At 25.1% G+C, this 16,006-nt stretch overlaps 1 protein-coding gene across 2 annotated transcripts in view; it reads left to right on the forward strand.

Moving 5' to 3' along the window:
- The window catches only part of LOC129962505 (serine-rich adhesin for platelets-like), a 37,479-nt gene extending 25,718 nt beyond the window's left edge, over positions 1–11,761 (forward strand). Inside the window, exons 8-10 of one of the 2 annotated variants that reach the window (XM_056076247.1) lie at positions 1,647–1,931; positions 6,812–6,952; positions 11,561–11,761. In XM_056076247.1, the coding sequence (XP_055932222.1) occupies positions 1,647–1,931; positions 6,812–6,952; positions 11,561–11,622 (488 nt within the window). In that variant the 3' untranslated portion in view covers positions 11,623–11,761. The remainder of the gene's footprint in view (positions 1–1,646; positions 1,932–6,811; positions 6,953–11,560) is intronic. The other variant, XM_056076248.1, reaches the window with a different exon arrangement.
- The last annotated feature ends 4,245 nt before the right edge of the window (positions 11,762–16,006 follow it).

Here is a 16,006-nt window from a genome sequence, read left to right on the forward strand (position 1 = left end):
ACTCATTTAATTATAATTATTTCAATTTCATTTATTCTTAGAACACTAGATTTATCATCAAACTTTCCTCGAGAATTTTAGGTTTAAGAAACTGAATTGCTTATATGCTTATATTGTAAATTCCTTTATAGCTCTTCAAATTCTTTTGATTTGTATTTTAGAATTTAATTCAATTGTTAGAAATTTGTTAAAATCTGACAATGAATTATTATTGTAAAATATTTAAAAACATTTGTATTTCAAAGATTCTTTAGTACAAAGCAATGAAACTAATTTTCTGCATGCCATTTGCTTTCTAATTTATTAATTATAAATAAGTATTGTTTAAATTATTTTAAAATCTGAGGTTAAATTATTTCATTTGTTATTTATTTCTGTAATCATTTAAATTTACTAGAATTTCAAAAAAATTTTAAAAATTGATATGGAAATTTTTGCTGTTTCATATTTTGATTACATTAAATGTATATTAATGTATTTAAAATCTTGAAAGAAAAACTAAGTTCATTTAGAGCATATTCCACACCTCACTTTTTTTGTTGCAGTGTTATGTTTTGTAAATAGGGTGAATAAAAAAAAAAATCCCTTATTAATAAATAATAAAATTTTCTTTTTAAATTAAGCTGGTAAGTGGTTTTTCGCAATAGTAGTTTTCTGTATTGAATTTCTTTGTGTACAGATAAATAGAATTTGTGATATTTATGTGATGCATGTGAATCCTTATTTCTATGATTTAGTTGTATGTACTGTACTTTTCTTTCTTTTATTTTATTGATGCATATTATGTTATTTCTTTTTATTTGGCGTGTGTGTTCTTTTATGAATGTTTTGAGTGAATGTGGAAAATAGAAGCCAATACTCAGATATATGAATGTTAAACTTATTTTACAAATAATATTGTGTAATAAGAGTTAAGCTGTAGAAGGTTTTGTTAGTTGACAAAAATAATCAACTTTTTATTTAATTAGAGATTTCTAATTGAGCAGTTTAAGGATTTGTAAAATGTCTAAAGTCAAAAATTAACTATAAATTGGTAATTAGATTAAAAGTGTTTACTTAAAATTAAAGTAGTTTATTTATCCTTTTAATTGCACTTCTTAGATTCAAATGATTTTTTTATACATCAGTTTGTCTCTTATTCAGATTGACTATTAATAATTTTGATACCTTGAAATAAAAGTGCTATAAAATATTCATTTATAGAAATTTGCCCTTTCCATATAAAAGTAATACAAGTTATTTCAGTTCTGAATTTTTATAAATTTTTTTCTGATTCAAAAGACATGCTTATAATTAATTTACTTTTCCTATCCATTTAAAAAACATTTAAAATATAATTAATGTTCATATTTAATTTTTAAAAAACAACAAAATTTTATTTCTAAAATTAATTGAAAAAGTTTGAGTTTTTGTTTAGTTAGAAAAGCTGTGTGACAGAACTATTCTTCAAAATTTCTCTTCAAGTTGCTTTTCCTATCTTGACTGCATTATGCTCAAAATCAGAAAAACTGAAAATTCTTAAATATTTCTATCCTTTCTAGTCAAGGATTTTCTGGCCTTTTAATACTTTACTTTCTCCCTAAATTTTATAAACTATTGGAAAGGCAGCTATTATCTACAAATAACAGAAATTTCTTAAATAATAGGGTCAACTGTGAACTCTGATTGCTCGACTGATGAAGAATTAACACTAAGTGAACTGATCAAGGCTCGTACAAGAGATAAACCACCTAGAGGTAGAGTCAGCAACAGGGACAGTCCTGTAGAACCTAACAACTTAAAACCTGGTAGACGAAGATCTGGTTCAAATGAATCACGGAACAGTGAAGAGATCAAAACTCGACCTCCCCGTGAAAGTAAACGAGAGGTTATTAAGAAAAATGAGCCTTCTAAAAAATTGCCTGAACGAACAAAAAGGGGGACTTTTAAAGGTGTGTTTTAGTTTGGCTAAGTATAATATGTTGAAAACTTTTAACTTTTACATCCTTGTTATTGACCTACATGCCAGTAAAATTATGGTTAAGAATTAAGGCGTATTTAAATATTATCCCACCCTTTCCCCACTTTTGTGCTTTCTCAGTACAACTCCATAATTAAATTTATACTTATAAATTATAACAATTAATTCTCTTTTTTGTATTTGCATACATTAATAATTCTTTTTAAGTTAAGAGAGTAAATATAACTATTTGATAACTTCATTGTAAGATGTGTGATTGTCTGGGTGAAGAATTTGCTTTAGCTGATATATTTTTGCAAGCCTGCACATAATAAGTTAAAGCATTAATTTTTATTGTATTTTTGTATCTTCATGTGTTTTCAAAGGCTTATTCTGCTGTGTTCATCATTCTACTATTAATTTGTTATGTGACAAAATATTTTACTACAGCTAATTATTCATGGTGTTTTTTTTTTTTGCTATATTATTTAATTTAATTGGATGTTAAATTATCTAATTTTTTAAAAGTTGATGTGGAGGAAATATTGGTATATATTATCGCTTTTTGATGCATTTATATGTAATTATTTGCTGTTGTGCTTTTGCTTTTTATTCATTTTATCAGGATGAATTGTTAGAATTCATTAATTATTCTATGTGCTTAATGAATGATTGATTTTATTATGAGTATTTGCTAAGATATTTTGGCTGTATATTCTTTTCATGCTTTATGTTCTTAACACACTAATTTTTCCTTTATAATTTGATAGAAAAGACAAATTAATTAATTGCTTTTCATTAAATAGGAAGAACATTTAATATAATCAGTGCTAATATTTTTTAATTATATTTGCATTAATTCTTTGAATGCTTATATAATTAATTAGCCTTGAAGGAAATGCTTGAATGCTAATATTAATTAAATTTCTAAACTAAGATTTAGGATCAGAAGATTGCTGATTCCAGATTTAATTTAATGTATGATTTTATGTCTGATACATGCTAAATCCATCAAGGTCTTCCATTTGTAGATAGTTTAGAGCAGAGGTGCTTCTTTAAGTGCTGTTTTTGTCGTCTGATCATGTTCTGAATTGTAGGATCGATTCCCAGAAAATTTTTGTTATTTATAAAAAAAGATATGAATATAATTAAATCGCTTTGAATTATTTTTACAATTTTTAAATTGAATTTACCAGATGAATTTTTATATATCAGTTTGTTCACACAATATTAAATTTTTCTCTTTTAATTAAGTTTTGTTTTTATTGTTGCATAAAAATAGATAAAAAAATCATTTGATAATTTAAAAAAAAAATGTTTTAAAAGACTTATTTATTTGGATTCAGTTCTGGAAATAAGATAAAAGCCTGCCCCCCCCCCCCACACACACACACATCTTTGATAGAAGATAAATGCTTAATGTATGCCACCATGCCCTTAGCCTTGGATATAAATCTTATAAAACTTCTAATAAATCAGCACATTAATCAATCTAGTTAGTTGTGTAATGTTTCATTTCAGTCTGACACTATTTAAGAATGTTTTAAGTTGCCACTATTTTCTATGGAAAGAAAAAGAAATGTTTTTATTGCTTTTTTAATAATTAATTTTAGAATATAAAATTATCTCTATTTCAAATTATGTTGACTATTATTTAGTTAGATTTAATATTCTAGACTTTGCTGAGAAAATAGTTTGTGATTTAATGTTTCAAGATTGGATATTTATAGATTTATTTTTTAATGCATATCTGAGATAAGATATTAAAAAAGAATTGTTGAGTATCTTTTATAGACAATTTCCAGTACTAATTCAGCTTTTCAGTCCTTTTAACAACCAATTATCCTTATTTGAAAATTCAGAAAAATTAGTATTCAAAGAATATAAATCATATTTTTTATTAATATTCTGTTATTTTTTAAAATTGGCTGGCAGAAATGAACTCTTTGTTTTAAAACTGAACATTAAAGAAAGTCATTTCAATTGCTTTAAGACAACTCTGATTTTTTTTTTATATATATTTTAAGCCAAGATGAGACATTTTTTTATGATCATAAAATATAGATTTTCTATTTTCACAATTATATAATATTTAATTCTTTTCTGTTTCTATGTTATGGCTTTGGAAAAATTCTGACTATATTATGTCAGAGAGAATCTTAAGATGATTAAGATGCACCAGTAAATCATGATGGGGTGCAAGGTTTTTAATGTTTTTGAATAAAAATTATCAAAAAAAATATCCTACAAAATTTTATTTTTTATTGTGAAGATATGTGATAGCTGAAATGTTTCTTGCCTTATATTTTTGTGTCCGTTTATGTGTCTCAGTTTTGATTTTTTTCATACATAAAAAAGGGATTAGATATTATCAAATATTTGAATATAATTTGCTTAGTTTTTAAAAAATGCTGCTTCATTTTCCTCTTCATACTCCATTGTTGAAAGTTGGATTATTTATTTATTGAAACAAATGGAATGTTGAATATGTTCAGAACTTGTACTGGATTGGAAAAATAAATGAAAAGTTTTAATTTAAGCTGATAAACATTAAAAAAATTTATCTTCATATAGAATTTAAAAAAAGAATGCCAATCAAGTATTGTTGATGTAATTACAGCTATAAAGCTATTACAAAGTTAAAGGAACATTCAGCATAATTTTTGTATGACAGAATCGGTTTAATAAAAGTAAATTTGAAAAGTGTCGGAAATATTTGTATTTTAATTCGAAATTTTATCTTATTGGTCATAACTATTATTTTTACCATTTAAAAAGGCAAGGACTATTTTAGAAAATAATTATGGAGTTTAATCATCGCCATGGAAAATTGTTAGAACTGCTTTACCTTCTCTTATTGTTGAACAGTTTACAATGATATGTCTTACTTTTTACTTGTTTTTAGTCACTGTTTGAAGCTTGCATAAATGTCTCGGAAGAGTTCTTTGTTTGTTTTTTTAGCTAAAAAATATTTGCATATTCTGGTCATCTCCAGCTACAGCTAAACATGGGAGGGATGTTTTTGAGGTGCACTATTTTTTTTCTTCTAATTTTCCATGATATTCTACTTGATGCATCTAACCTCATGTTGTTTTCGCTTACCCACCCAGCTGCTTTCTGTTCTGACTGTTTATTATGCTAATAATAATATGAGAACAATTTTGGATTCCCCCCTCTCTTGATAAAGTTAATGGACTTAAGCTTTTAAAAAAATAATTGTAAAGTATTATTGCCTCTCTCATTAAAGCTCAGTTAAAAAATATTATGGATTTAATAAAATTTATATTTTTCATGAAACATTTGTGTAATTTTTGAATTGCTAGTTTTATTAAACATTGATATGGTTAAAACTTGTGATTCTGTTTGTAATAAAATATAATACTACTATATAACAATTTTCTTTCTTCAGTCAAAAAAGTGAAGAGATTAGTATCTTTGCTGATATATAGTTTATATAGTTAACTATTTACATTTTAATTGCACTGCTTTTTGCTTTTTGATTCTGAGATTTTTATTTTCTTTATTATTTCATTTATTTGAAATTTGGATTTTGACATTCATCTTTTCATTTGTTGCTATTTTTCCATGTGTGCTGGCATTCTTTTTTATATATATATTTTCCTGCTTTATTATTGATGAACTACATATAATTCATGAGATCAAAAATAATTTTAGAAGGTAAATTTATGAAGCAGAATCCAATAATCTGCAGATTATTACTTTAACAATACTTAAGATATTATAGGAAAACGAAAAAGTATTTTTTAATGATTAAAGTTAATAATTTTAAATTATTGAAACATGATATATATTTTAATCTTGTTTAATGCTTAAGTAATTAAATGTAAATTTTCCAAATTTTATCCTTGCAGTCTATATAAATAAAAATTATTATTAAACCACATCTATTGCATAAAGCTAATGGATATTCATGAGATTTGGAAATACATTTATTAAAGAACTTATTTTATTTGTGTAATAGAAGTTGCTAAACAATAAACAATCTAAACTATTTAGGAAATTTGTGGATAAAATTTAACTAATTTTTTTTTTTTTTAAATTTCAAATTACACAAGGGTTAATATATTTATGTGGAATCTTTTGGAACAGAGCTCACTTTTGACAAGTTTCCAATTTGTCCCAAGCTGAATAATTATCAAAAAGGTTCTATAATGCTTGGTTTGAAACGTTTTTTGCTTGGCATTTCCAGCTTATGAGTTATTTTCACCCCATTTAAGAAGTTTCAGTGCCTAAATATATTTTATTTTGTTATATGTACTCATGTAAAAATATCAAAGTGTCTTTAGTATTTCAGAAATTGGATATTTATTTGGTGAAACAATGCACTGTAATGTAAATGCAACTGTAGTGTAATCAGCATATAAAACTGTATATAATAAGTAATGATCGGAAAGCTATGCATTTCTTTGCTTTCCAGTAAAAAAAAAGTATTAGATTTTTCTTTAAATTTATTCAAAACTTGTATATTATATTTCAATAAATTTTAAAATTTGCATTTGAAAAGTAGTAAAGTCTTTTTTTTAAAAAATAAGTAAAAAATTATTTAAATTTTTACAAAAAAAAAAAAAAATTGCTGACCAAATTCTTTGCAGTATTTGTTGCAGCATACTAAACAGTTGAACAAACTTAAGTTGTTCTACTAAATATTATAATAAAGTAACTGTTTATTTTTGATTTATATATAAATGCAATAAATTTCTATTGCAATGATTTTAATGTAAGCAGTCCTCCAAAATATAAATATATTCCAATATGTAGGTATATAGGTTTAAGGACTACTTAAACCTATATTTAAAATTTTTCATTCTTAAAATTATCCTACAATGTAATTTTTTATTTTTTTTATTACAGCCCAAGATCAAGTTAATACAAAAGTCAGTGTGCAAAGAAGTGGTCGTATTAGAGATCAAGAGGCAAAAGCAAGCATGCTTAATAATAATAAAGAAGAAAGTAATTCTATAGGAGCCAAAAGAAAAACACGGGCTACTACTGGTAATTACTTCTTGTTCTTTTGTAAAAAATAAGCAGTCATCAGATCTCCCTCCCCTATGGATAGAATTTCATTATTGCTTTATATTTTTTCCTTGAATATAAGTATTTTCCTAAATATATTTAGATAAATAATTTGTCTGTTGCTCTTTTTTTTTTTTGTCTGTTTATTATGTCGTTACTTCTTAAAGTTTTTTCAATTTTCAATCTAATTTTTATTTTTAAAAATACTCAAAATTAAAAAATAATAATACTAAAAATAAAATAACTTGCCTGCGTGCAGGTATTCTAAATGTTGAATTTGTAGATAAGACTCAGTGTTACTTTTTTGTCTAAGAAATATAAAATACTTAGGGATGTCTTTTACCCTTACTTTTAATTGGTAGTGGACGAAAGTTAACAGTTAATTTTGACAAGAATAATAAAAATATTCAGATTTTCTATATATAATCTAATAGAAATAAAATAAAAATGGTTTGAAATTCTACTGCTTCTTGAGAAATCTGCAAGAATATCCCTTCAAATATATGCATACAAAACAGTTTGAGAATTCTAATGCAATAACTGGACCAGCTTGCAAATCTAAAGATCAAATTAATTAGCTCAATATTTATTAAGGGTTATATTTGGCAATTGACTTGTTCTATGGCAATTTTTGAGTTAAAAAAAAAAAAGAAAGAAAAGAAAGAAAGGAAAAACTAAAAAATTTTGTAATTCTAAACATATTTATCCTATAATAGTTCTAATTTTATAATTTGGTGACCAGCTCTTCTCTCTCAGTCTATATATTTATATTAACTAACAAAATCAAAGAACCAGTCACAACCATTATACTGATTTCTTATATTTTATTTAATGATATACATATAAGTAGCTCACCACCATCGTCCATTTACGAAAAAAATCTCAAAACCCTTCTTTGTGCATTCTTGTTGGTAACTGTAGAGAATCATTTTAAAAGTGAATCATTAAATAAACTATTTTATGTGCCAGTTTTGCAGATTTTTATTTTATATCAAAATTTATGATTCTAAGATGTGTCTACCCTCCTCTACCTCCATTATTAAGCGATTCTGTAAAGGAAGATTTTGACTGGGTTCCTCAATCTCAAAAACTAAATTAATTTCACCAAATTTTGTCATCTGTTAACTTCATCATTTTGCAAGTATTATTAACCAATCAAAATGCTCTCTCATTTTTGTACAATAGTAATTTAAAGAAGTAATTTATTTGTTTTCAATAAAATCTGTTCTATCAAAATTAGCCAATTAACATGACTATTTGTATCAATCATTAAATTTATGAAATTGTCTAAGGTTATTAATGTGGTATAATCATGTCAATAAACTTTCAAGTACTACTTGTGCACTTAGGGTCCCTTTTTTTTAAATTTTTAATTAGAATTTTAAAATTTTATTTTTCAATGTATCTCAAAATAGAGATGAAAGGGGTAGATAAACATTAATGAGTATTTTTTTAAAATTATTATTGGCATTCTTCTATACTTATAATGAAGCTCAATGTGTGTGTGTGTGTTGGAGCTCTACAGGCCAGGCCGTTTGACCTACAACTACCCAATTTGGTACATGTATACCTTGGATCGGAATTGTGCACCTAGGGTCCCTTTTTTTTTAATTTTTAATTAGAATTTTAAAATTTTATTTTTCAATTTGTCTCAAAATAGAGATGAAAGGGGTAGATAAACATTAATGAGTATTTTTTTTAAAATTATTATTGGCATTCTTCTATACTTATAATGAAGCTCAATGTGTGTGTGTGTGTGTGTGTGTTGGAGCTCTACAGGCCAGACCGTTTGACCTACAACTACCCAATTTGGTACTTGTATACCTTGGATCGAAATTGTGCACTTGGGGTCCCTTTTTTTTAAATTTTTAATTAGAATTTTAATTATTAATTAAAAACTAACTTTCCCGCCAAAAAATCTTCATTTTTCTCACCGCCAAATAAGTAAGGCTTCATTCCCCCCCCCCCCCCACGCTAATGAGGTTTGGCTTAACATTTTTAGACCGATTATTTCGATTCTGTTTATTTTCTAAGTGTTTGATGCATTTAAATTTAAACATTGTTAATTAATCGATCTTTCAGATTCATTCTGAAGTACTTCTGAATTAAAATAAAACAGAATAATGGAAATTAAAAATTTCTAATCTGCATTGTGTTACACCAATTGGCGTAGAAAAATTCTCACATTTGTTTTACCGTAACTGACGTTGAAAATTCACGCATGCGCATTGTGTTCTGATTGTTGACAAATATTATCAATGGATGCAAACTTGATTTGAATTATTTTTATTTTAGTTGCATGCTTTTGTAATTAAATTGTATTTATGTTAGTTATATATTTTTTTTGTATATGCTTATAGTTTTAAGTATATCGTTTTTTAAGTAGTTTTTTAACCTGTTTTCAACTGATTATTTTAAACGATTCGTTTTATTTTCTTACTGTTTGATGCATTTAAAATTAAACATTGTTAATTAATCGATCTGGTCATGATGAATCTGAAAAAATTTTGTTGACAAATTCTTGAAATATTACATAAATTAAGAAAGATATTCTTTAGTACCCATAAAGTTTAAACGCTTAGTGACTCTGTTTTCAGTAATCATGTTATAAAAAAATGCTTTATTTCAGTAAAAAATATTATGTTAATTGCAGATTAATCATTTCCACTTTAATTTAAAGCATAAATTCTACAGGAGCTAACAGAAAATTAGAGATACATATTACATTATGACTGAATATTATGAGAAAATTATATAACTATCAAACTTTGAAGTTTTAAAATATTTTGTTGAAGAAGTTATTTAAGTAGGAATTTCATAAAATATTTAATTATTAAAATTTTAACGAACATTAAGATTGGCGAACCGGTTGGTCGCCAAAGGGGCTAGTATGAAATAAAAGAAAAGTTTTCGATATTGCTAGAATGATTTTGGCTAATGAATTCTATTGATGTGTTCCCCTTAGAGAATGTCTAGTGAAGCAGTATTTTATATATAATTTTGGTATGGTAGGTGAAAAAAAGCAGGTGACCATTGATGATATATCTAGAGATTATGAGCTTTCAAGTGAAACAAAAATTGTCAAAATCAAATCAGTGGTTGGTGTGTGGCTGACTAGTTCATTCTTTTTATTTATTACATGGATTTTATCATACATTCTGTTAATATAACTATATTTTACTATTTGTTGAAAATCTACAATTAATTCTTTTTTATAACCTAACTTTTTTTAATAAAAGGATTAATTATATTCATAAAAAAATATTTTTATATCTTGTCTAATTCTTCTTAGTATATTTCTCTTAGCATCAAAAAGGGTTTGAAAAAGTGAAATTCAAAAAATAAAACAGATCGAAAAAATTCCCCCATTAGAACAATAGATTTTTGTTTGATTTTGTATTTTTTTATCAACTAAAGAGTAATTTTTTTTAAATACCCGCATCCCTATTTTTATAAATTTGTTGCATAATTATGATAACTGTTAAATATACTAAAATTTCTTAATGTATTCAGTAATTAAAGTAATTCAAATTAATATCTAGATTGGATTCACTTGTTAGATTTATCCATAAACATAATTTCTACTCAAAGCCTTTATCCAAATTGCTTATCCTGTCAATATGTTGATTCTCCCCTGCATCATTGGTCATTCACAATTTGATATATAAAGTGTTATGAATGGGGCTGCCAATTTAAAAAAAAAAAATCAGTGTTCCAGTAAAAACGTGTTTAAAGTGCAAATGACATTTCTCTTGGTTAAATGCATTCATTAAGATATCTAGATTTTATGCATATTCTGTGTAGCTATTTAGTATGAACATTGATTATATAATTTTAAGGAAGCTGTATTGTTCAGGATTTTTTCCCCTCTTATTGTATTTTATAAACTTTGTTAAATATTTTGAAAGATTGTTTAAGCAATTTATTTATTTTTTTTAATTGTAAAAGAATTCATTTTTTTTTTTTTTCGATATTTTTTCAACTTATAATATGTTGCTCTAGTTATTAATAATTGGTCGTAAGTAAAATGAATTACTTTAAATATGAAAAAAAAATTAAAGGTTTTTCTAAATATATAGAACGAACTGAGAAAGCTTCAAAATACAAAATTATTTATGTATTACATTGAAAAAGTTGGCAGAAACTGATTGCTGCAAAAATTGCCTTGTTTGTAATTCTGTGAAGAAAGACAAAATACTATCATCATTCATATCAATTCTGGACACTCAATCATAATTTCTAATGGCAATTCATGTACCATTTTCAATCTACTTTCTGATTAATAATAGTTTATCTTGCAATGTGCAAAGAAAATATGTTGGTAAAAATAAAGAGGAGAAAAAAGGAATTAATTTAAAAGATCAGATATATGGCAATAATGAGTTATGATTTTAGAATTTTTCCTGCTTTTCATAGTGGGTTATTGAAATCTAAATTTTATTAATTAGCATTTCTTGAAGATTTGTGAATATAATTGAAAGGACAACAGATTATATGCCCAAAGAATCTGAAATTTGTCTTTCCTACCTGTAGACTTAAAAAGGCTATTTTTAATAATCAGTGAATTTATTTATTTTGTCTTTTCAGATACACAAGAAATGTTGGTTCCAGTGAAAAGGCGACGGTACTCTAAGGATGGTCACAGATAACCCAGAGCTGTATTGTAAATAGTCAAATTGTAATCTACATTTCTCCTCTTGTATATAGCATCACTGTAAATACCAAAGTTTGACATTCACTTGTATGTGCATTCATGTATAGAGAATATAAAAAGAGTGGTGGATTTAACATTTGTGCAATTGTTTGAATTTTTTAAATACTTGCATCTATCAGCATTAAGACAACTTAAGTTATTGTTATTTTATTGTCACCTTCAGAAATTTTATAATACATTTAGTGCAACCAGCTTTTAGCTCTGCTTCAATTTTGTATAGTTTTAAGACCTAAATAAACAATTGTATTTTTTGACCACGAAGAAAGTCAGATTTCACTTCTGTTTAATCTTTCATCTCTTGTTTCAGTGATTTCTTTATTATACACCACTATTAAATATACCATTACATTTTTCTACACTATTTGATTTTCAATTCACGGAATTTTGATTTCATCAAAGATAGCAAACAATTTTCTCTCCGTGGTTTTAATTTCATTAGCTTTCATATGTTAAAGTCAGGATTTCATTATATTTTGTAAAATTAAAGCTGAAGTTTTTGTTTGCATTATAATTAAAAAACGGTGCATAATTTTATTAAAGTGGTAAAAAAATATATATGTATATAGTTTTGACAATGGTAAATTATATATAATATGGGGTATGATATATTCTGTGGAAACTACAGAATTCTAAAATAGCATACTTTTTTAACATTGAATGCTTTTTTAAGAGTTATCTTGGTAAAATATTGCAAGATAAGAGACAAAATTTTTGTATTTTATTAATAAACACAATTTATTTCACCTATTGAGACAAATAAATAAAAATGTATTCTAGATATAATTTCTCGTGTAAAGTGTTGCTCCTAAAAAGTGAACTATTCCATCATCGTTGCAATAAGCATATGTAGTTATTTATGTTATTATATAAAATAGATTTAAATCATTCTTGTATTAGAGAAAATAAAGGATGTAATTATTAAGACTTAAATTGACAGACGTAAATTGGTTAAATAATTCAAATATGTACATATAGTATCTGTAATTCCTTTTGGAAAATTTTAATTGTTTAATTAAAAGGGATTTAAAGTCTAAAACATGTTAAAAATCATAGTGGGCAGGAATTTCTTCTGGATTTCAAATAATACTGTAATCATACTTCATGAATTAATTAATAATATTAGTTAATGAAGTTTTATGTGTATTAAATATTTTCAAAATGATGCTGCATTTACAGTTTTTAACAGCAGATAACAATTAATAAAATTTAGAAGTTAAAAATAATTTTCTAAAAAAAAGTGAAAGTGAATTTTTGTATGCATCTTAAGCACACTTTGTTTTACTGACCTTAACTTTTCCAGTTACTTTTTTTAAATTCATTTTGCTAAAGGAAAATAATAAATCAAATGTCTAGCATTAATCTTTGTTGGGTCTATTGAACTGTCTTAATTGCCAAACCTGTAGTTTCGCATTTCTGTTAGCAATTTCAGGACTATGTTTTTCCTGAAATTGTTACTGTTAATCAAACTGTTCATGAAGTGCAGCAGTCATATTCAATATATTTAGACTATGGATTTTCTCTTTATTATGCTACAAATTTTTTATAATTTAATTTCACATCCTAATCAGCATTAATTCTAAATTCTATCATTTTATATTGGTCTGTTTGAAATGTTCTTGGTATAAATTGATTTTAAGAAAAATAAATTAAAATTTTTTTAATATTCCTCTTATAAGGAATAAACAATAGAAATAATAATAATTTTTTTTAGTATTCTTGAAAAAGATGAAATTTCTAACCAAATGTAACTAAAATGAAAATTTTAGTTCCTTTATATTTTTATTTCTTTTTCCAAAATTTGCCATCAAGGTTGCTTTCTCTCTCTTTTTTAAATTGAAATTTTAATGATAGACTTTTTTTTATCATTGTTTATTGCATCATTTTTTAAAAATCCCCCTCCTTTTTTTTTACTTTTTTAATTTAAAATAATAAAATTAATTTCTCATGCATACTATGATTTTTTAAAATATGCTTTATAGTTTTTATTTTTTGCTTGCATTTTTATTTCTCAATTTACATATATCTTAATTTATGCATAAAAACTGCTATTAGAAGAAAGTCCATATTTCATATTGGTAAATTGTCTATTTGTTGATAAAAATAGGATCTAAAATTTTTTAATTAGTTATGTCACATCAATTTAGTGCTTCCGTTATAGTTACAAATGAAATACAAGTCACTTATTGCCTTATGATTGAATCCAGTACTATTCAATAAAGATAATAAATGCTTTATAAGAAAGTAGATAATATTTAACATTTTATCAAATATATTCTGAAACATTGTAGTTAAAATTTAAATTTTGAATATTTTATTTTAAATATAGTAGAATGCCAGTTATCGAGACCACTTTGGGCATGGTGGATCCTCAAGTACAGATAGCAAAACAACTGGCTTGTCTGTATTGTTCACATGGTGGTATTTTAATACAGTATGCAAGTATACAAAATATAAATATTATTTTTAATTGTTATTAAATTAATATTTACTACCGAGTTTATCTTTTTTATAAGAAATTATTTTCGTCAATTATCTGGCTTGGTATATCAAAATTAATCTGGATAATTTGAATTATATTGTATAGTCTTGATATATAATCAAGAATTTTTTTTTAAATCCAATTCTTTTTTTAACTTTTGTATACAAATATCAATTTGTGAAAATGTTTTAATTATTTATTGTTTAGGGCTAAGATGGGAAATTAAAAAGCAACATTATATTTGGTTTAGTTGTAACTTGTTGCTATGGGAAAGACTAGTTTGTTTTAACAATGAAGAAATTTTTAATCTGTATGTCATGTATATTATTATTTTAGAAATAGTTGTTTGCAGAAGAAATCGGGAATTAAGTTAAATATCACATGAAATAGCAGTTGTGACCTAATAAATTTTCATTACATAAGTAAGATTGTTGTAGGTTACATGATTTTTCAAAATTTAATGATCTCTCGCATATGAAATAAGACAAAAATGCTTATAAATTGGGGGAGTAGCAAAAGAGGATTATGTAGTTGCCAAAACCAATAAATTTTCTCAATGGCACATTTGAAATTCATAATTGCAATGTCCAAATTTTCTATTCTAGAGTTATTAATGGTTTAATCATTTATTAGTGTAGGAAAACAAAAAGGAGCATAAAAATTGGTATCATTATTGTAATGCCATCAATAAAAATGATGTAGGATATGAAATACATTATATTCTGTGTAGGCAAGTCTATAGTACATTTAAAAAATTGTGGTTTACTTGAATTGAGTAATATGTTACCGATTTCAAACTTGAAGTGCAATCCATTTTAGGAAATACATGATGTAGAAAAAATATGTCAGTGTTAATATGATTAGAAATGCATTATAAGACTGGACTAAAAAATAATGAGACAGTTAAAGGAAATTTGGCTGAATTGGTTTGCTGAGTAATTTGATTGTTACACATATTTAACTTTGTTTTAGGTGATTGATTTTTTTAAAAATAATGTTTGATCATTTATTTTTTAAGATTAAAATACTAGCAAGTAGAATTTTCATATGCTTATCAAAGACTATTGTCCTGCAAAATATATTTTGATTTTTGTCTGAAATCCAACATGCATTGCAAAATCTATCATTTAAGAACCTAATGTCTTTTTTTTTAAATCCATTGTGTTTCTCCCATCTGTTTACAGCTGGCAGAAAAAATATAGAAAGAAAAATATATAAATAAAGAATTGTATGATTTTAATACACTAAGTGCATGATTTTTTAGAAAACTGACTATATAGAGTATCCCGAGAATATATATTCGTATTTAAAGTAATCTTTAATGCAGAAACCATTAAAATGAAACAAATCGAAGATCCTTACCTCAAATCAATTAATAATTATTTGAAATGATATACAATAACTCTTCGACTTTCAACTACAAAATATAAATTCCAAATTAAAATGTAATTTCTAGTTGTACTTTCTGTGTGTGTTGGCGCTCTACAGGCCAGATCGTTCGATCTACGAAATTTGGCATGTGTATACCTTGGTGGCCGGAAATTTACACCTTGGAGGGATTTTTTAAAATTTTTAATTAGAATTTTAATTAATTAAAAATTAAGCGAAATTTTGGTGTTTTTCCGCTATAACTTCCGATAATATTACAGCACAAAATTGATTTTTGCATCATATTGAAGTTCAAAAAATAATCTTTTCGATAATATTAATGTTTTAACTAAAAAATTAAATTTCTATTTTAATGAATTTTTAAAAAATAATTTAATTGTATTTTTCAACAATTTATTTCGTACAAAATAAAAATAAATTTAAGCTGAACGTGTACGTTTTACGTCAATGG

This window comes from Argiope bruennichi, chromosome 3, assembly GCF_947563725.1.
Source record: "Argiope bruennichi chromosome 3, qqArgBrue1.1, whole genome shotgun sequence".
Taxonomy (NCBI): domain Eukaryota; kingdom Metazoa; phylum Arthropoda; class Arachnida; order Araneae; family Araneidae; genus Argiope; species Argiope bruennichi.